Below are 17,226 nucleotides of genomic sequence, written 5' to 3'. Positions count from 1 at the left end.
TGCGATAAAAAAATTTATTTTCATATGATTTTCTTCATTCATATACATATATATTGTGAGACAGCACATATTTATCTAAAGAAATTTATATTAAATGATATGTGATAATGAGATGTTATAATTGTGCAAATAATATATTATGCGCTTAATTAAAAATCATATTCTGATATTCGATATTTCTGATTCTATTCAGTGTGAACACTGATGAAAAATAATAATTTGAAAAAGATATTCTTATAAAAATACATTTGACATACTAGACATAAAAATATTCATAGGATATATTATGTCGAGAAATAAGGCCTATGAAAAAAAAAGAAAAAAAAAAAGGAGTAATTTGCCTCTCTTTCTCTCCAGAGTAGCGAAAGACTTTAATTCCATGTTACACAAAACGTATTAAAATGGCAAGAGTCAAGCGTATTATGAGTCGAGGCACTTTTTAACACTTGCGCGAAGCCGTCCGCGAGATTATGCAGGAAAATTTCCAGATTTCGTTGCTATTTTAATGAGAAACGTTGATTTACGCTGTCATTAATAGCGTTCTCGATAAATGTAGCGAAAGTGATGGCCGCGAGTGAAAGCAACGTGCAGAGATTGGGAGAAAAAGAGGGTCTTAACAAACTAATTATATATGTATCGTAACCACAGCGCGCTTAAAATGATTGCCTTCTGCCTGGAAACGAGGAAAAATTACGCGTACATACTTTTAGATCTTTTTCGAGAATTTTTATTACCAGCGACGTAACCGGAAAGGAATAAAAAGGAATTAAGCAGCTGCAAACTTTGTTTTTCATAAAGCACAAAAAAGGCTCGCGATATCGCTACATTTTCCATTTATGCGTGTGTCGCGTAAGGTGAAAATATTCGAGGCATTACGAATTTTGCCTGACGTGGCGTAACGTCTATTCAAGGCGGTTCATTAGCTACTGAACAACGCGTTATTAACCGTGATTATCTTTGGAATTAATTTTAGTCTAGCGAAAGAGTCTTATCTTGTGCGCGACATCTTTTAATTACCAACAAAATTTTAATTTCACGACGAATATACTCATCAAAACAAAATTTTTTTACCCTACCTATGATTTTTCGACTTAAATTTTTAATATGGAACATGTGTTAAATATATCCATTGGAATTTTGTATTTTACATAAAATCAACTGAATTTTTCTATTCACATAATATTCTTTTAAAGAAATTAGAATTAAAGATAGTAAAAATCGGTTATCTTTCTTTTTTACATAATTTTATCTGCGCGCGAAATAGAAATGTTGACGAAACCTCTCCGTTGTTTCATGCAGTGTTTCTCAGCATGTATGTACAAAATTGTTCGAGCGATTGTTAAGCAAATAACATTAGCTTTGCGCGATGCAAAGTTACCTTCGACTGCAGTTCTTAGAAAAATGATGACAGGACATTTCTGTGATTGACGCAAACGGCATCGACATTGTTACGAAGATTCGCGAGACAAAATAAGATTTCCGTGCGAATTAATATCTGGTTAAATTAAAAATGCAAAATTTTTCAACGAGATAAAAGAAGATAATGTCTTATAAAAAGAAATACCTTTTTCTTTCTTGATATTAAAAACTTCTACAAATTGCTACAAACCCGAAATATATTCATCTCTCGAAATAGCCTCTTTTCTCATAGTCATTCTTGACTTAACGCATTCCTAGCGTAAACAAATAATACATATATCACGGAATATACGCGATTGTGGACTCGGTGACCGTCGATTTGCGCGAATATTACATGCGTATTTCTACAAGGAACGACGAGTGCGTAGCTCTAGTGTCTTCGGAAATAATACGCGATGAGAAAAAATGGACAAGGATGATCGCATATGCGCAAATGTTTTTTGTTGGAACAATGAAGCTCCAGAGATCCTCTGCATCATATTCAAATGCGAGATAGGTAGGCAGGTGTGCAAACGCGTATCTGTCACACACGTTCAAATATACACGTGTGTATATTTTATGTTTTATCGGTTAATCGCACACAATAAAAAAAAAAGTCAGGAGCGATTCATATTCATGTATATGCGCGAGTTTGTAATACTTTTGGTAGTCAGAAGAAAGATATAGTTGCAACTTAACTGGGTTTTGGCTCCCTCAGTAAATATCGTACGTTCATAAATTTCACTCGCAACTTAATGCAAAATTCTCGCTTTTTCGAGACGCTCACATTTTGAGATATATTATGTTGCGAGGACGAATCGAGATAAAAAATAAAAAAATTAAAAGGATATTATCGTAGAGTCGTACTGGGGATGGAGGTTCGAATTGAGAGGGTGAATAAGATTTTACAGATATTATATAATTTTTCGAATTTATACGTAGAAATTTCTGAAGTTATTCGAAATAGCAGAAGATATTTGAAGTAGTTCAAGATTTTCGTATCAACCGCAGAGTTCCATCAACGGTTCTGCTGACGTAAAATGATACAGAAAACCGCGTACACGTAACACGACTGACGCGAATTCACTATAGGCATCGCATTTTTCTGTACGACGCGATAATCATTTCCTTCGTCCAATTTTTCTTTTTTTCCATTGCAACGCGTTTGTCCTCGTTATGCGTTGCTGTCTTGTGCTAGCTTCCGTTTCACGAGATTCACTTTCACAGGCGTGAAGTCGTATCCATGATGGAGCTTATAAACTCGATTCTCTTTGCCTGCAAACGTCTTTATCAGAGACTCTTTTCGAGAAACAAGGTCAGTTTCCCGATTAATCCTAGCTCTAAATATCGAAAGACCAGCATATATATGAATCATCAAGCGAAATCTACATCCCCCTGCAGATGCGGTTACATATAGACTCGACATACGAGTCACATATGACATACGTTTTATCGGGCGGGACCATTTATCGCGAGAGGTGTATCGCGATTGCGGGACCGCCGGGACCACGCGTGCATGCGTATGTATGTATGTATATATAACATGCGAATGCGCGCGTGCTAGCAAAGCGGGTCAAGAAGCGTTAGACTTTGGCTCATATTGTGGTAGGTTCTGTCTGGACTGCAACGCGCGTGTGATAATACATAGCGGCTTGACAGATTGTGAACCCGGATCAAGAATACCACTACACCAGTATGCAGTATCATTGTTGTCATTCCAAAGTCCAGAATGCCGCGACGTTTCGCGACTGATGACGGGGGGAGGAAGGGTGTCGATCATTAGTCAAGCTGATTAGTCGATCCGATACGCTTCCTATTTTCTTCTCTAATGCCAAGGTCGTGGAAGCGCACAGACGCGTAATTATTCCACTGACAGCTATTTCGGGAAGCGCCATTGTTACAATGCGATTATGCGATTTTCTGCTGAGCGAGTATGAATGTGAATACCGCCGAGCACGTGAAATATTTCGTGCAAGATTGCCATTGAGAAAAATTAACAGTTACATAATACAACGATCTTGAATATTTTTTTACTTCCATATATGGAGTCTCGTTAATTCTCTTTTTTAATCAGAAGTTGACTATAAGTACGAAATAAAAAATCGTCTTATAAATTTTAATTTAATATTGAATAAAAAATTGTCCGTCATTTTTGAATTATTTAAAATATGGATAATGATCTAATATGGATAATTATTTAAAGCAAAAACAAAAGCAAAAGAATTATTTAATAGTATATTATTTTATAGTATAAATATTTAATAGTATAAACCGGATATATTATTTAATAGTATAAACCGGAAACAATAAAATCTGGCTGTCTTGCCTGGCTTATTTCTTTGCTATAAAGATCAAATCATCTCAAACATCAACATAATATATTTAAAAAAAGAATTATAATGATTGAAATATTTAATGTGAATGCAAGTTATTATGTTCGGAAAAAAAATGGAATATATATATTGCCATGTGTTTGTCAATTATTCGAGTAAAACGTGTCGTATCGCGTATATACATTATTATTTCGCTTCATATACTTTGCTTTGGAATCGTCCACTCAGTGAATTCATTTTTCTTTTAAAAAGTATTCTATCATCTTTCCGGTGACTTTTCAATGACGAGAATAATATGATAATAAGAGAGAGAATAAAAATGATTTTCAGTATTAAAAGTGAATTGAACGCCGCTAGATGATTAAGGCTTCTTCGAATGAGAAAAAAACGATAGAGATGACTCGATATTATAAAGTGAGGCAAAAAATCATTCATGAAGCAAGCTAATACAATATATGTATACATATGTTTAGCATTTTTTCTGTATTCTATTTCTTCACAAATAATCAAGCCGTAAAACAAATTGTTCCTATTATGTATATACATATGTATATGCAACAAGTGCAACTGCAATTTTTTTTTGGATATATAAATGTACTCGATAAGTCAACAAATAATCGTTGCATAAAATTTCGAAAGCACTACTGTGTTTTCTATGTGATCAAAGATCATAAATGAAAAAAATTTGTTTTGCTCCGCGATAATAACTTGAAAAATTGAGGATTTAAATAACAGAAAAATTCTACATACATATTTTTTGTAAGAAATAAGTTCAAAGTTTTCATTTTCTATAAAGTAATCAATTTCAGTAAATATATGTAAATTGAAAATAAAATTTAAACACAAATGCGAATTTAATAATAATACACATGCGCGCGCGTATACACACATATATATATATATATATTTACAAGACTTTAATATTTTATGTATCTTTATGTATGAGATAAATATTAAAATATGGAGCTTTATTTCGTTTACTAGGATCTTTTGTTAGAATATAGAATTTAGTTCACACTGATACACTTAGACGTATTACTATATCTCTAATTGTGTTGTCGGGCTAATATTTCGTTAATCTATGCTCACATAAAATATGCTTTTATAATCTAATCTCAAAATATGTGTGCCACTTTTGTGTTATTTAAAGATTGCTGGCGTCATTTTCTTGCATAGTGCTGCGCTATTCTGTTCTGTTCTGCAATATTTTTTTAGACGAACTAAGCTTTTCTTTACTATAAGAATATATATATTTCTTTACTATAAGAATATATATATTATATGATCAGAGGCACATATTTTTTTTACGCGATAGCAAAGAATTGATATAAACTTTATCATATTTTTTGTTGTTTTTTGATGTTCTTTCAAGATTAGATCTGATAAGATCGGGAATTTCCTTGCTTTCGCGTTATGATGATCGCGTTGTGAATACATTTTTTTATATATATGTCTAAACAGAAATAAAATATACATAATAAAAATTATTTCTCATTTAACTTTATTGGCATTGGCTGTAGCATACGTAATGTTTGATGTGATGTATATTTAAAAGCAAGATATATTCTATATCATTTATTAACATATATAATTTTCATATCCGCAAGTATATCTTAAAAAAAAAATAAATAAAAGATCACACGGAAACTTGCTAACTTTGGCATATTCAACAATGATAATGTTTTTTTTTGCGAGGAACTATCCAACTTGCATTTTTTCAACATCTCAATATTCAAGATTTTTATTTACATTTATGGGTGATCGGAGATTAGGAGCCATCGAAGGAAGAAAAGATATTTGTCATTTTTTATCAGATGATTTTTATACGTCGGGAATTTTCTTTCGTGCAATTTATCAACGCAAATATTTCTCACTATTATAAATTGCGGCCTACATACTTTGCAATTGAAATAAAGAAAAGGGAACTGACTATATGAGTTCGCGCAGTTGAAGAAAAAAGACGAAGCAAAATGATATAACGTATCAATTAATTCTAATATACTATAATTATAAATTATTCCAAGGTCTCGGATCTACGTCTTTCGTGCGACATATGCATCTCGTTCTACTACGAGCCGGTTTTGCGTGAAGGCACGCACGAGAGTTAATTAAAAGTAAGAATTAAAACATCCACGCGGTGAATCATTAAGACTTTAATTTAAGAAAAATTGTTTGTAAAATTGTGTTAACTTATATTTGTGTTATATAAAAAATAAATTTTAAAAGATAAAATATATATATCCTATTTATATATATACAGGGTGTCCGGTGGTTCGCGTTTCACCTGTCGAGGCACCAATAATTTTCGAGTTATAAGCGATTGAAAATAAAGGGTTTTTCACAAACTAAGCCTTGTGGAAATAAAATATTAACAAAATCACATTCTTCAGTTAATTTCAGATAGAGTTTACTTTAATAGAATTTTAATTTAAGGCTTAGTTACAAAAATACATGATGACAAAAATTGGGAACATGCAAAAAATGATGACCTCTCTCGACATTTTCGCTGAGGAAAAATCGTCTCCAAATGATCCCAGGAATCTGCCCACGACAGGTGAAACGCGAACCACCGGGCACCCTGTATATATAATATAATAATAAAAAATTATTGAAAGATATATTATAAAATTGTGTCTCATAAAAATCTATTTTCACATGTAACAGTTAACAAGATTATAATTACAAGAATGACTGTACATGAAAATATTTTTTTCCGTTCATATATCTCACATGATCTAAGCTTTTGTCGATTTTTAATATTTTATTATAGCAATGCAACTCTGTGCGCTCTAATTAAAGTTTTATTATTATTTTTTATTTTTTATAATAAGAAAATATATGCATTAGAATTATTTACAATGCTATATGAATATAAGTCATATTTTTTAAACATATTCACATATTCTTACGAATATCCCGAACAATAATAAAATTAAAAACTTGTGTCTTAATGCTTAGTTAGATACATTTTTTTTACAGCTGGATCCATCATGCTGATATCGCTAGATATTACGGCTTAAACACAGATTAATCAAAATTCGATATCGTAAATTGCTGCTCACAGTGTGTAAAATTTTCACAATGTGAAAAATTTCGCTACATACAAATAAATAACACATATAATTAAGCGGGCTAAGCGAGTCGATCTTAGTTTCGAATTAGTTGAACGTCGCAATGCGGTTTATCACTCACATTATGTTATCGTTGTAAGCAATTTCTCAAGGTCTGCGACGATTTGCATACTTAACCCCTACTGACCCAGTATCGACGCTGATATCCATGTTATTAAAATCTGGAATTATTCGCGACCACTCGTCGGATGTGGCATAATATTATCGTCGGGAAACGTAAATCGATAATCTAACGATATGTGTAAGATTTAATTTATTTCTCCGCTAGTCTTCTTTTTTCTCTTTTTTTTTTGAAGTCAGTGTTTCGTAAAGCCAATCGCGAGAGGAAGTGTGCATTTAAAGGATGCATCGGGATATTTTCTTGTCCGGTTTCTGGCGTCCGCGTATCTTCGGTACAGGAAGGACGAGGCAGTCGCTCGGCGACTGATCAGAAAAGAGTGCCGAAGAGAGAATCTGCATAAAAGGGACATTCTATTTTTTTGTTGCAGATGCGGATTTGGGCATGGGCGCGGGGGCGGTCGGCGGCCCCGTTCTGAATCTACCTCCGGTTCCGGTCGGCAACGCTGCGTGTGCCATATGCGGAGATCGCGCGACCGGAAAGCACTACGGTGCTGCGTCTTGCGACGGTTGCAAGGGCTTCTTCCGGCGGTCCGTCAGAAAAAATCATCAGTACACGTGCAGGTAGACTTGTCATTCCCTCGACGACAAATGTATTTAAAAATTTTTTTTTTTTTTTCTTTTACACCAGCGAATCTTATCAGAAAACTGGCTCTTGAAAAAAAAGAAAACTAATTGTATCTTACAGACTTGTGAGAAAATGTCAGATCGACAAGGACAAACGGAACCAGTGTAGATACTGTCGATTGCGCAAATGCTTCAGAGCCGGTATGAAGAAGGAGGGTGAGTTTCCGCCCGATTCTATCTCACGCACGTATCTTACATACGATAAATATACTTGCCTGCAAAAATAGACTCTTATTTTAATCCTAATTAGAAAATAATGAAATATATATATTTGATATATTATATATCGCGGTTAAAATCGCAATACTCAATTGATCTTATTTTTTTTCTTTTTTTTTTTACTTTAAAAGATTTTGTTTTTGCGATGTTCGTTTCTACGCGTGTTTGTCTTCATTTACATTTGGAAATATGCGTAGAACTATATATCGATATTAATTTAAGCATATTAATTTTCGTAGCCGTACAAAATGAGAGAGACCGCATAAACAATCGACCACCGAGCAACGAGAATCAGACGGAAAACAGCGGCCCGTCGATGGAAGACTTACTGATGGCTGCGAGGCATATCGGAATGCTTGAGGTCAGTGAGGCTTAACCTCGGCCGAATTGAATATTTATAATTGCAATCCGCGTCTCGTTAATGCGTGCGCTAAGAATCAGGTACCGACATGATCGCCGATTTAATTGTCGCGGCTTTTTATTTCCCTCGATATATCTGAGAGTTTAGCAATTCGTGCCATCATCCGCTAGAAGGAAGCCCTTGCGAATTCTCTTCTTAAATTCGATAATGGTCAAATCACTTACATGTTACACTTCATACAGCAATCGTAAAGCGATCTCACGTCACATTAATTATATATATGTTGCAATTTAATGTTAGACATTCGTAGGAAAATTAACGCGTGATTTAAATTCTTGTTTTCAGATTAGTCTTTATATCGCGCTCCAATCCAAGGTTAGCTATTTAAACTCATTATGTATTCAGTATAAAAAAAAGAATCAGTATTCCGAGCTCTATATTCTATGCATTGATCACTACACCGGCATTAATCTCCTTTATACTTGCTTCAATTTACGTCCGCGAGTATTTCACATCATAATATAATATTTTATATTTCCTTTTTATTAGATAATATATAAAAAAATTCTTTATCTTAACGTATAATATTTCTGCGTATTAGCTCTTCGTGACGTATGTATATTTTATTTCCTTTAACAACCGCAATGTCACGATGAGTCTGTATGATTAACAGCTGGGCAATCCGAAAGAAGACGTCGATCCTAGCACGAAGCGGATAGCTGGCTTAAACGACGTGTGCGACAGTATGAAGGAGCAATTGCTGATCCTGATCGAGTGGGCCAAGTGCATCAAGGAATTTGAGACGCTACCGCTGGACGACAAAGTCGCGTTGTTGAGAGCCCATGCAGGCGAGCATCTGCTGCTAGGGGTGGCGAGACGCAGCCAGATACATAAATTGACGGACGTGCTATTGCTCGGCAACGATTGCATCATCATGAGAAACTATCCTGGTATGTAGAATCGGTGGATTATCGCGGTCGCACTTGTTGCTTCTTGATTTCTTCTTTCCTCTTTTCTTGAGCGAAGCAAATGGTTAAACACAGAATTCTAAAAAAATATAGAAAGATATGTCTCATACGATTTGAGAGAAAGAACTTGTCGAACGTTAATTAACGAGATGTCTTTCAACATCTTCGGACGTCTGTCTTTCTTTTCGAGATTCATATTGTATTGAAGGCTATGCTTATCATTATGATTCATAACTCCGTGTTTGGCTCCGACTTGCTCCGATCACTCTTATTCATAACACTTATCTACGTTGTGCGTTTCGGCTTTACTAAATAACGACATTAGATCTCATTGTGTGGGAACGTGTGTGGATTACGTTTGAAAGTTCTCTGGGACTAGGATCTCCTTTTCGGACACGTATGCGAGGCGAATGTTAGGTAAACCCTGACCAGTTTTCTTCTCGCGCACGTTGCGCAAAAGTCTCATTTCATTGCGGTTCAGACGCGTAAGATGCTATTTATGTATGCGGTATTCAAAAAATAGTTACAATAAACGTACAAAAGAATAATAATAAAATAAATAAAATAATAATAACAATATTAAAATTAAAAGTACGAAATATTCGCGAAGAGAGAATCGCCTGGGAAATAACAGCTCATGCACAATTATTTTTTTTCTTGTGAATACAAATCGTAATCTAAAGAGCCAATATTTCCAAGTATAAATTGCATTTAAAATATGTGGAACATTCCATAGAGTACGGATATCAGCACAAGTGGCGTCTTATCGAACGAACCAAGATATCTCGACTGTCTCGCGTCGACAAAATCGGTCGATATTGAAGCGATATGTCTTTTGCGATGCGGCCTGTATCAGCATCTTTTTTTTTCAAGATTCGAGCGTATGTACACGTGAAAGAGAGCCTCTAAATAGCCGATTCGACGGCCTTCACCTTTTTGCTTACGTAATTTCGTCGTCCACATGTGCGGATACCGCGCTTGTTCGTCGCTAAATAGCTGCTTACTGGACGCTTCCTCTATGTATATCTCGTTATCGCGTTTCGTTGTAATTTTGTAAAAATCGTAACCGCGTTTTATCTTAAGCGATGAGTTTACGAGTATTTTTTTTGAACATGCAAAAATTGTTTGCGCGAGAACCATTGATTATTTTCGTTGAATATTTTTTCTTTTCACTATATATGTATGTGTATGTAAAATACGCGTTCAAAACGATTTTATAATATTTTACCATTTTATCAACACAAACACATAGGTCTTCCCTCGCATATCGGATTTATCTGGTGAGACGTAAAACTTCTTGCATGTAAATTTTAAAATTCTTTTTTTATTTCCTTTCTTAAGGAAATGTCCCTTCCGCGAATTATAATATAATTTATTATATTTAATATCTTGATTACATATTATAATTGATATTTGAATGTATATGCTTGTATATATATATCCATGCAAGTTTTATATTTATAAAATTGATTATTTAGTTCTTTTTAATTATTTTACGAATTTTTATTTTAAATCAAGAATGCATAAAAGTGTTCAAGAAGTGTTTTAGAATTAATTTTATTCGAGTACTTGCATCTCTCTCTCTCTCTCTTTCTTTTTTTTTCTCTCAATGCAAACATATGTTCATTTGTCAATTTTAATTATTAACAAGTGTGTGTATATGTATATGTGATGTGTATTAATTTAATTTTCGGTAAATTGGATAACTTTGCGACAAGATAGGTGGATCTCTAATTATAATTTTTTTAAATTTACTACTTTATTGTTATGAAGAAAGCGTCAGCAAATTGTATTATACTAATGCATTATATGACAAATAAAAAAAAAACGCTTTGTCACGTCACCCGTCTTGTCACATAAGTTAATTACGTAGAACATTTTGCGGCAGAATGTTATCTTTTTGTGATTAACTTTACTAATAGAAGAATTTGAGGATCACACAACAAAACGATTCATTCAGTTACGAGAAACTTTTGTAATTTTGCTTCGAAAAATATCGATGAATTCAAATATGTGTCAGAAATATTATGTTTATATAAATAATATATCGCAATACGTTGGTAAATTTGCAATTAGTAACTGAATGTTTCGTTTGTGTGTGTGCACGTCTTTGGGGCTTAGGTAGTTGACTGAGTCCGGAATTTATGTTGTGTGCTATTCTAAAATGCATGCCGGAGAGAAGTGAGAGAAGTGAATGCCGATATTATTTGGTTTGCAAAATGTTTTTGTTTTTCACCGGACTCAGTTTCTACAATCACGAAAAAATACGAATGGTATAACCGCCGTCTATCAGTAATATCGTTGCAATTCACAGAAGGAAACAATCAGCAGGACTTAGATATCAGCAAGGTTGGCGTTAGAGTGATGGACGAACTGGTAGAACCGTTGAAGAAAATCAAGATCGACGATACGGAGTTTGCTTGTCTCAAAGCAATCGTGTTCTTTGATCCGAGTAAGTATATCTCTATTTAAAAGCCGAAAGACTTACGTCGCGACAATAATAAAATCGCGATTTGCATGCAAAGTTGTCCGAATGCGATAGCATAGAAAAGAATAGAAAAGGATTGCCGTTGCATGCAATAGACGTAAATGCATTCCGTTAATATAGATCGAATGCGATTCGCTCGCAATAATCCTCTCGATCAATTCTATCTCGTTGAGGCAATCACGCCTCGCGACTTCGCCAAGCTTTCATAAACAACGCAAATCATCGGTTATTTATAAGTATCAGCGATAAGACGTTAAAAATTGCGTGTCCCAATTCGTGTCCGTCTCGCGTCAAGATTTGTGATAATTCCATTTCATTAATTTAATATCGCATCGTATATCTTTCTTCATTCAATTAATTTATTAACAATTAACGCAATTTGCATCTCGAATGATTATTATGGAATTGGAAAACCACGTTGAAGATATCGTCGTTATTTATTACTCTTTTTTCTCTTTGCAGACGCGAAAGGTTTAAGCAACTCGGAGACGATCAGGACTCTGCGCAAAAACATCCAGATAAAACTTGAGAATTATATCAGCGATTATCGCTGTCATCTCACAGGACACTTTGGCGATATTCTGCTGCTGTTACCGGCTCTGCAGTCTATCTCGTGGCAGATGATCGAGCAGATACAATTCGTCAAGCTATTCGGGATGGCGCATATCGACAATCTGCTTCAAGAGATATTCTTCGGCACTACATCGGAGGTAAATGACACCATGACGTCCATACCGATCTCGAATACCGCGCCGGGCAGTTACATGAGCAGCAACGAGAGTCCTACCAGTCCCTTGACGCCGGCCAATACCGGTAACCTCAGTCCGCAGACCGATCAAATGCCCGTCATGATCCTGAGGGATTTGGCGCCGAACCAGGACTTCAGGTTCTTCAAACAGGAACCAAGTCTCGAGCCCGAGACAAGCTTCTGACTAGATTGGCCATAGAGCTGAACTTGCTGCTAACTAGCCAATTATGTTCTGCTCAAACAATTGCTCAAGTAATAAAGTTCTAAATAGCATATATTATGTTATCATAACATCGAATTATCGATGATATTACAAAAATATATATATTAATATATTGCAACGCGTGAGAGAAATAAAGCTGAATCTGACACGTTGCAATGCGCGAAGTAAACGAATTTCAGGAGCAGGATTTCTCATCAAATACGGTATATCAAACAGTAAGATACATACGTCATTTGCCAAACAATTGAGACGAGAATTAGTTGATTTCGCGTTGACGCAAAAAAAAAAAAAGATTAATGCATTACGGAATTAATACATTTCTTTGTTGCATACTGTATGGGATTGCCGTATTCGATGAAAAAATTTTACCATCGTGCCACTTAAATGTCCAAAGCCTGATTTATACAATTACAAATTGACAACGCAACATGTTGTATATATTTTTTTGATGGGCAATTGATCAGTTTACCGACAATCGCGATTCGAAATAAATCTCGCCCCTATACAAATAACGATTGATCGCCGACATAAATGTGATAAGATCGTATCTTGCCACCATTAGTACATACTGTTGCGACAGTGTTCGTGCTATTTTCGAAATACGGAGTAGGGCCAAAAGGCGAACCGAACGAAACATGTATCTAATATAATAAATGATGCAATTATGACAACAATAATTAGCAATAATTAAATTAAAAATAAGACTTGAAATTAATATAATTTTGTAATTTTCAATTTTTCCTGTTAAAATGTGTACCAAAAAAAGCCTTATCCATAATTGAATGTCACATTTTTATCGTCACGAATTATACATAGAAATCGATTTTGTATATGTGTCTTACGAGATGTCAGAATCCAAATTAAGTGAAATAATACCAATTTTACTTTCTAATTTGAAATGAAATAAAAAGTAAAACTATATCCGATATTATTTGTACAGGAACATATGTTTACAAGTATGTCGAATTAAATAAGCAGAGATAATCTGCATCAATGTTACGAGAAATTTTTTACTCTTCTGCTCAATCTGCGAATGGAAATAATGTTATTCTAATTCGTGATGTAATAGTGTAAATAGCACGAGCAATAACGTTATAATATATATATATATATATATATGTATATATATATATATATAAAACATTCCAAATATAGCTGTACCGATGTTATAATAAGCAGTAATGTAAATATTCCTAAAATAACTGACGGGATACGCACTAAATGTAGTCGTTTAGCGTGAATTCCCTGCAAAATGAAAAAATGCGCCATTGCAATGCAATTTATCGTTAGTAGCATAGTGATAAGAAAGGGCACGCGCATTAGCCGTTTTGCATGTGCATACATCAAACTGTCAGTAAGCCGGTACAGCAATTGTGCCTGATCGAGATGGCTAGTGCACTTTATTGTGGTGTTAGGTTTTAGCAAAGTGTCTACATTGACATATATTATGGCCGGATAAAAAGCAATAATATAGTAATCAGGTAAAAACAGTAATGTTAATGATAGAAAAGTAATGAATATGAAAATCATAATATAATGTAATATAAAGATCGGAAGAATCGCAAGATACATCGAAATAGAAGTAATTTCTCATATACAAGTAAATCTGATATATTGTATAATAGTATAAACAGACATAACATTCTCTATTAAGAAATTTAAAAAAAAGTTTTGATATTTTACATATAATTTTTCATCAATAAATTAAATTGTTTTATTATTGTTAAATTAAATTATTTAACTAAAATTAAATGTTGCACTTTTATATTTATGTAAATTACAGTCATGGATATTTGAAGTTAATTTTTTCGAAAATAAATTTTTCGTATAAAAAAAATTTATTCTACATTTTTTATTAATTTTTGTACAAGAAATTCAGTTGTATCGCGATTTCCAATCTATTTTATATGTTACTCAGTGATCATACGGATTTGTGCTAATCATAGTAATCGAAAATAATCTTTAATTTTTATTATAATTTTGTGCAAATATGACTGGAGATAAAATAACGAATTTTCTTCATTCTGAAAACATTCAACATCTCTAATCAAATATTGAATCTTAATTTGAAAAAACTTAAATATAACATATAGGTCAGATAATTTAAAATCTACAGCTAAATCTGTAATATACAAATCGTCAGAACACTGCAATTTATATGACTTTAATGTTTTTTTTTCTTCTCTTTAAATTTGATTATAATTTGATTCTTTTCATAACGACAATAATTAAATGTCATATTTGCATAATTAAATTTCGAATAATTCTTCATGACATATATTCTGTGTCTCGCACATTACATTTTTATATATAAAGTTTCAACAATATGCATAGTACTATATAAAGACATATGTTTTACAATATAAGTCATATATTTTACTGTAATAAGTCCGGCGAATATATTTTCTATTTTTATACGAAAAAAAGTTTAAGTAACATTAACGTTTAGGATATAAGATATATAGTAGTGTAACAGAAGAAACAATTATTATGGTTAACAATGAAATGATATTCCATTTGAGAAGTGTAACATATTAGTGTTTTATTGTATATATCTGCTAAGATATATTTTAACAATTGTTAGTCGTGGGTTGTGAAATAGATATTACCACCTTTTGTTGCACGATTTTTTTTATACATTGTTAACAGTTCGAACGTCGACTGATTCCAAGATGTGTAAATAAAATTTATTATTTGTTATTTAATAAATAGAACTCGTATAGATATTCTTATATAAAGGGATATGTAGTTTCATCATATAAGATAATAAATTTTATTTAATATTATAATATAAATATAAATGTCTTATTCTCACATTGTGCAATAATCATCTGTATAAAATGTTGCGTTACACGTTGCTCAAATATTATAAATTATTAGACTTTAATATTATTCTATTACAAATTTTGTGCAATTTTAATCAAGTTCATAATCTGTTCGTTTACGTTTCTTAAGATTTACTGCACTCTGCGAAGTTTCGATAACGCTAGAACCTTTCCTTAACCATTCATTTAATTGCAACTTAGCTTTCCTACCTGTAAGAAATAAGTCTCTCTCTAATCTTGGCAGTAAACTATTAAGCGTAGGGTCGGAAACAGGATTTTGCGCCCAGTCCATAACTAATCTAAACCGTGATCTGAAAGTCTAGAAAATAAAACACATAATTGAGTAATCAATGTATATATTAATTAACTAATCTCATTTAAAATCAATATGAGATTACTTACCAATAACAAACTATCAATTATCATTTCACAATCACGATTATTGAATTTTCTTAAGTACATTCCTAGTTCATAATAATATGGATTCCATTTATTTAATACAACGGTACATGCGTCCGCTAATAGAATTTCCCTGTAGATAGAAGAAACAAGTTATTATAAAGTTTCTTTTATTAGTTAATCTTTTTAAAAATTATAATTCTGCTATATGCATATTTTTTAAATTTTTACAGATTGTAATTTAGATTAATTTGAATAAAAATGTATTGGATAAAAGATTTTGTTCTCAACTCTACACTTAATAGTTTACTGCTAAGATTAAAGATAGGTTTACTTGATGATAGCAGAAAGATAAAATCGCATATAAATGTGAATAGGCAAAGAGAAAATTTGAACTTAATAAAACTTCATAGAATGATAAAGCTTAAGAAATATAAATTAACAGATTATAAACTCCTATGTACCTGTAGCCTTCTTTGTATGTTTTAGGTATGTCTACACTGACTATTGATTCTCTTGCTATATTCAGCGGTTGTGCCAGCCACAGTGGAAGCTCTAACTTTGTACCAATTTTTAAATCCTCAGATTCAGAGGACAGATCCAGGAAACCTAAGAGTGTGAGATAATATTAATAATATGCAAATCTTCTGTAAATAAAAAAAATAATATAAAGATTAATAATTAACGAATAAGAATTAGTCATAGTAAGTTGCTATTCTTACTTAAAAACTTTGTGTAATTAAAATTTAAAAGATCAATGAATAATTGTATAATGCAGAAATTTCTTTCTTTTAAAAAATAATTTTTCTTCTATTTTTTATTACAATATTATAATATTAAGATTTATAAATTATTCTTTATATTTTAGCAGACAATAAATAAAAACCTACCCAAGCGAGGTAACTTAACCTCGATTTTACACGATATTCGTTCCTCTGTACACAAAATATCTGTCAAGGAAAAATAATCGGGCATATAACTGTAGGATAATGTCGCCATTTTTAAAAAAACTTTGGAAATTTCGTCCAAGTTGAAATAATTTTAAATAAACAACCGTATTTACACCTGTTGCATGCTTATGTATTTTCAGTACTGACACAACACAAATTTCACAAATCAGAATTGCCACCTCTAATCTAACATTATCGACTGCATTCTTCCTGTTATCATTTGATTTTTGCATTCTAATCATAATATTTATCGCGAGAGAGCGCTGTTAATGTTTCAAGCCATGGTGTAAGAATACCAGGTGTAACATTCCCGATATACATAAAATAAGGATGCGTCGCACAGGGTCCGCGTCAAAAAAGTATGAATTTCTAATATTTTAAGACGAGCCAAAAATTCATCGATTGTACATTTAAATAGTACATTGATTACAGAATCTTT

General features: G+C 32.8%; 2 protein-coding genes across 10 annotated transcripts in view; one reads left to right on the top strand and one right to left on the bottom strand.

Annotated features, from left to right (window-relative positions):
- Nucleotides 1-13,756, top strand: part of Hnf4 (Hepatocyte nuclear factor 4) — a 36,353-nt gene extending 22,597 nt beyond the window's left edge. For 5 of the 9 annotated variants that reach the window (XM_083039655.1, XM_083039656.1, XM_083039652.1 and 2 more), the window contains 7 exons: nt 7,351-7,543; nt 7,668-7,762; nt 8,065-8,186; nt 8,532-8,561; nt 8,860-9,136; nt 11,448-11,606; nt 12,105-13,756. In XM_083039655.1, coding sequence (XP_082895781.1) covers nt 7,351-7,543; nt 7,668-7,762; nt 8,065-8,186; nt 8,532-8,561; nt 8,860-9,136; nt 11,448-11,606; nt 12,105-12,574 — 1,346 coding nt within the window. In that variant the 3' untranslated portion in view covers nt 12,575-13,756. Of the gene's footprint in view, nt 1-6,852; nt 7,255-7,350; nt 7,544-7,667; nt 7,763-8,064; nt 8,187-8,531; nt 8,562-8,859; nt 9,137-11,447; nt 11,607-12,104 lie in introns of those variants that run through there. The other 4 variants (XM_083039660.1, XM_083039657.1, XM_083039659.1 and 1 more) reach the window with 4 other exon arrangements.
- Nucleotides 13,757-14,887: 1,131 nt separating this feature from the next.
- Nucleotides 14,888-16,939, bottom strand: Psf3 (DNA replication complex GINS protein PSF3). The gene is made up of 4 exons (XM_083039671.1): nt 16,728-16,939; nt 16,302-16,446; nt 15,841-15,970; nt 14,888-15,757 (listed from the first exon to the last, which is right to left on the bottom strand). The coding sequence occupies exons 1-4, from the start codon at nt 16,834-16,836 to the stop codon at nt 15,530-15,532; spliced, it is 612 nt and encodes a 203-aa protein (XP_082895797.1). The 5' UTR covers nt 16,837-16,939; the 3' UTR covers nt 14,888-15,529.
- Nucleotides 16,940-17,226: the final 287 nt, after the last annotated feature.

This window comes from Prenolepis imparis, unplaced genomic scaffold (genome assembly GCF_030444845.1).
Source record: "Prenolepis imparis isolate NDT839.2.m4 unplaced genomic scaffold, iyPreImpa1.0 SCAF_6, whole genome shotgun sequence".
NCBI classification, from domain to species: Eukaryota; Metazoa; Arthropoda; class Insecta; order Hymenoptera; family Formicidae; genus Prenolepis; species Prenolepis imparis.
The sequence above is the reverse complement of the archived record's forward strand: the minus strand, read 5'-3'. Positions and strand labels throughout refer to the sequence as shown.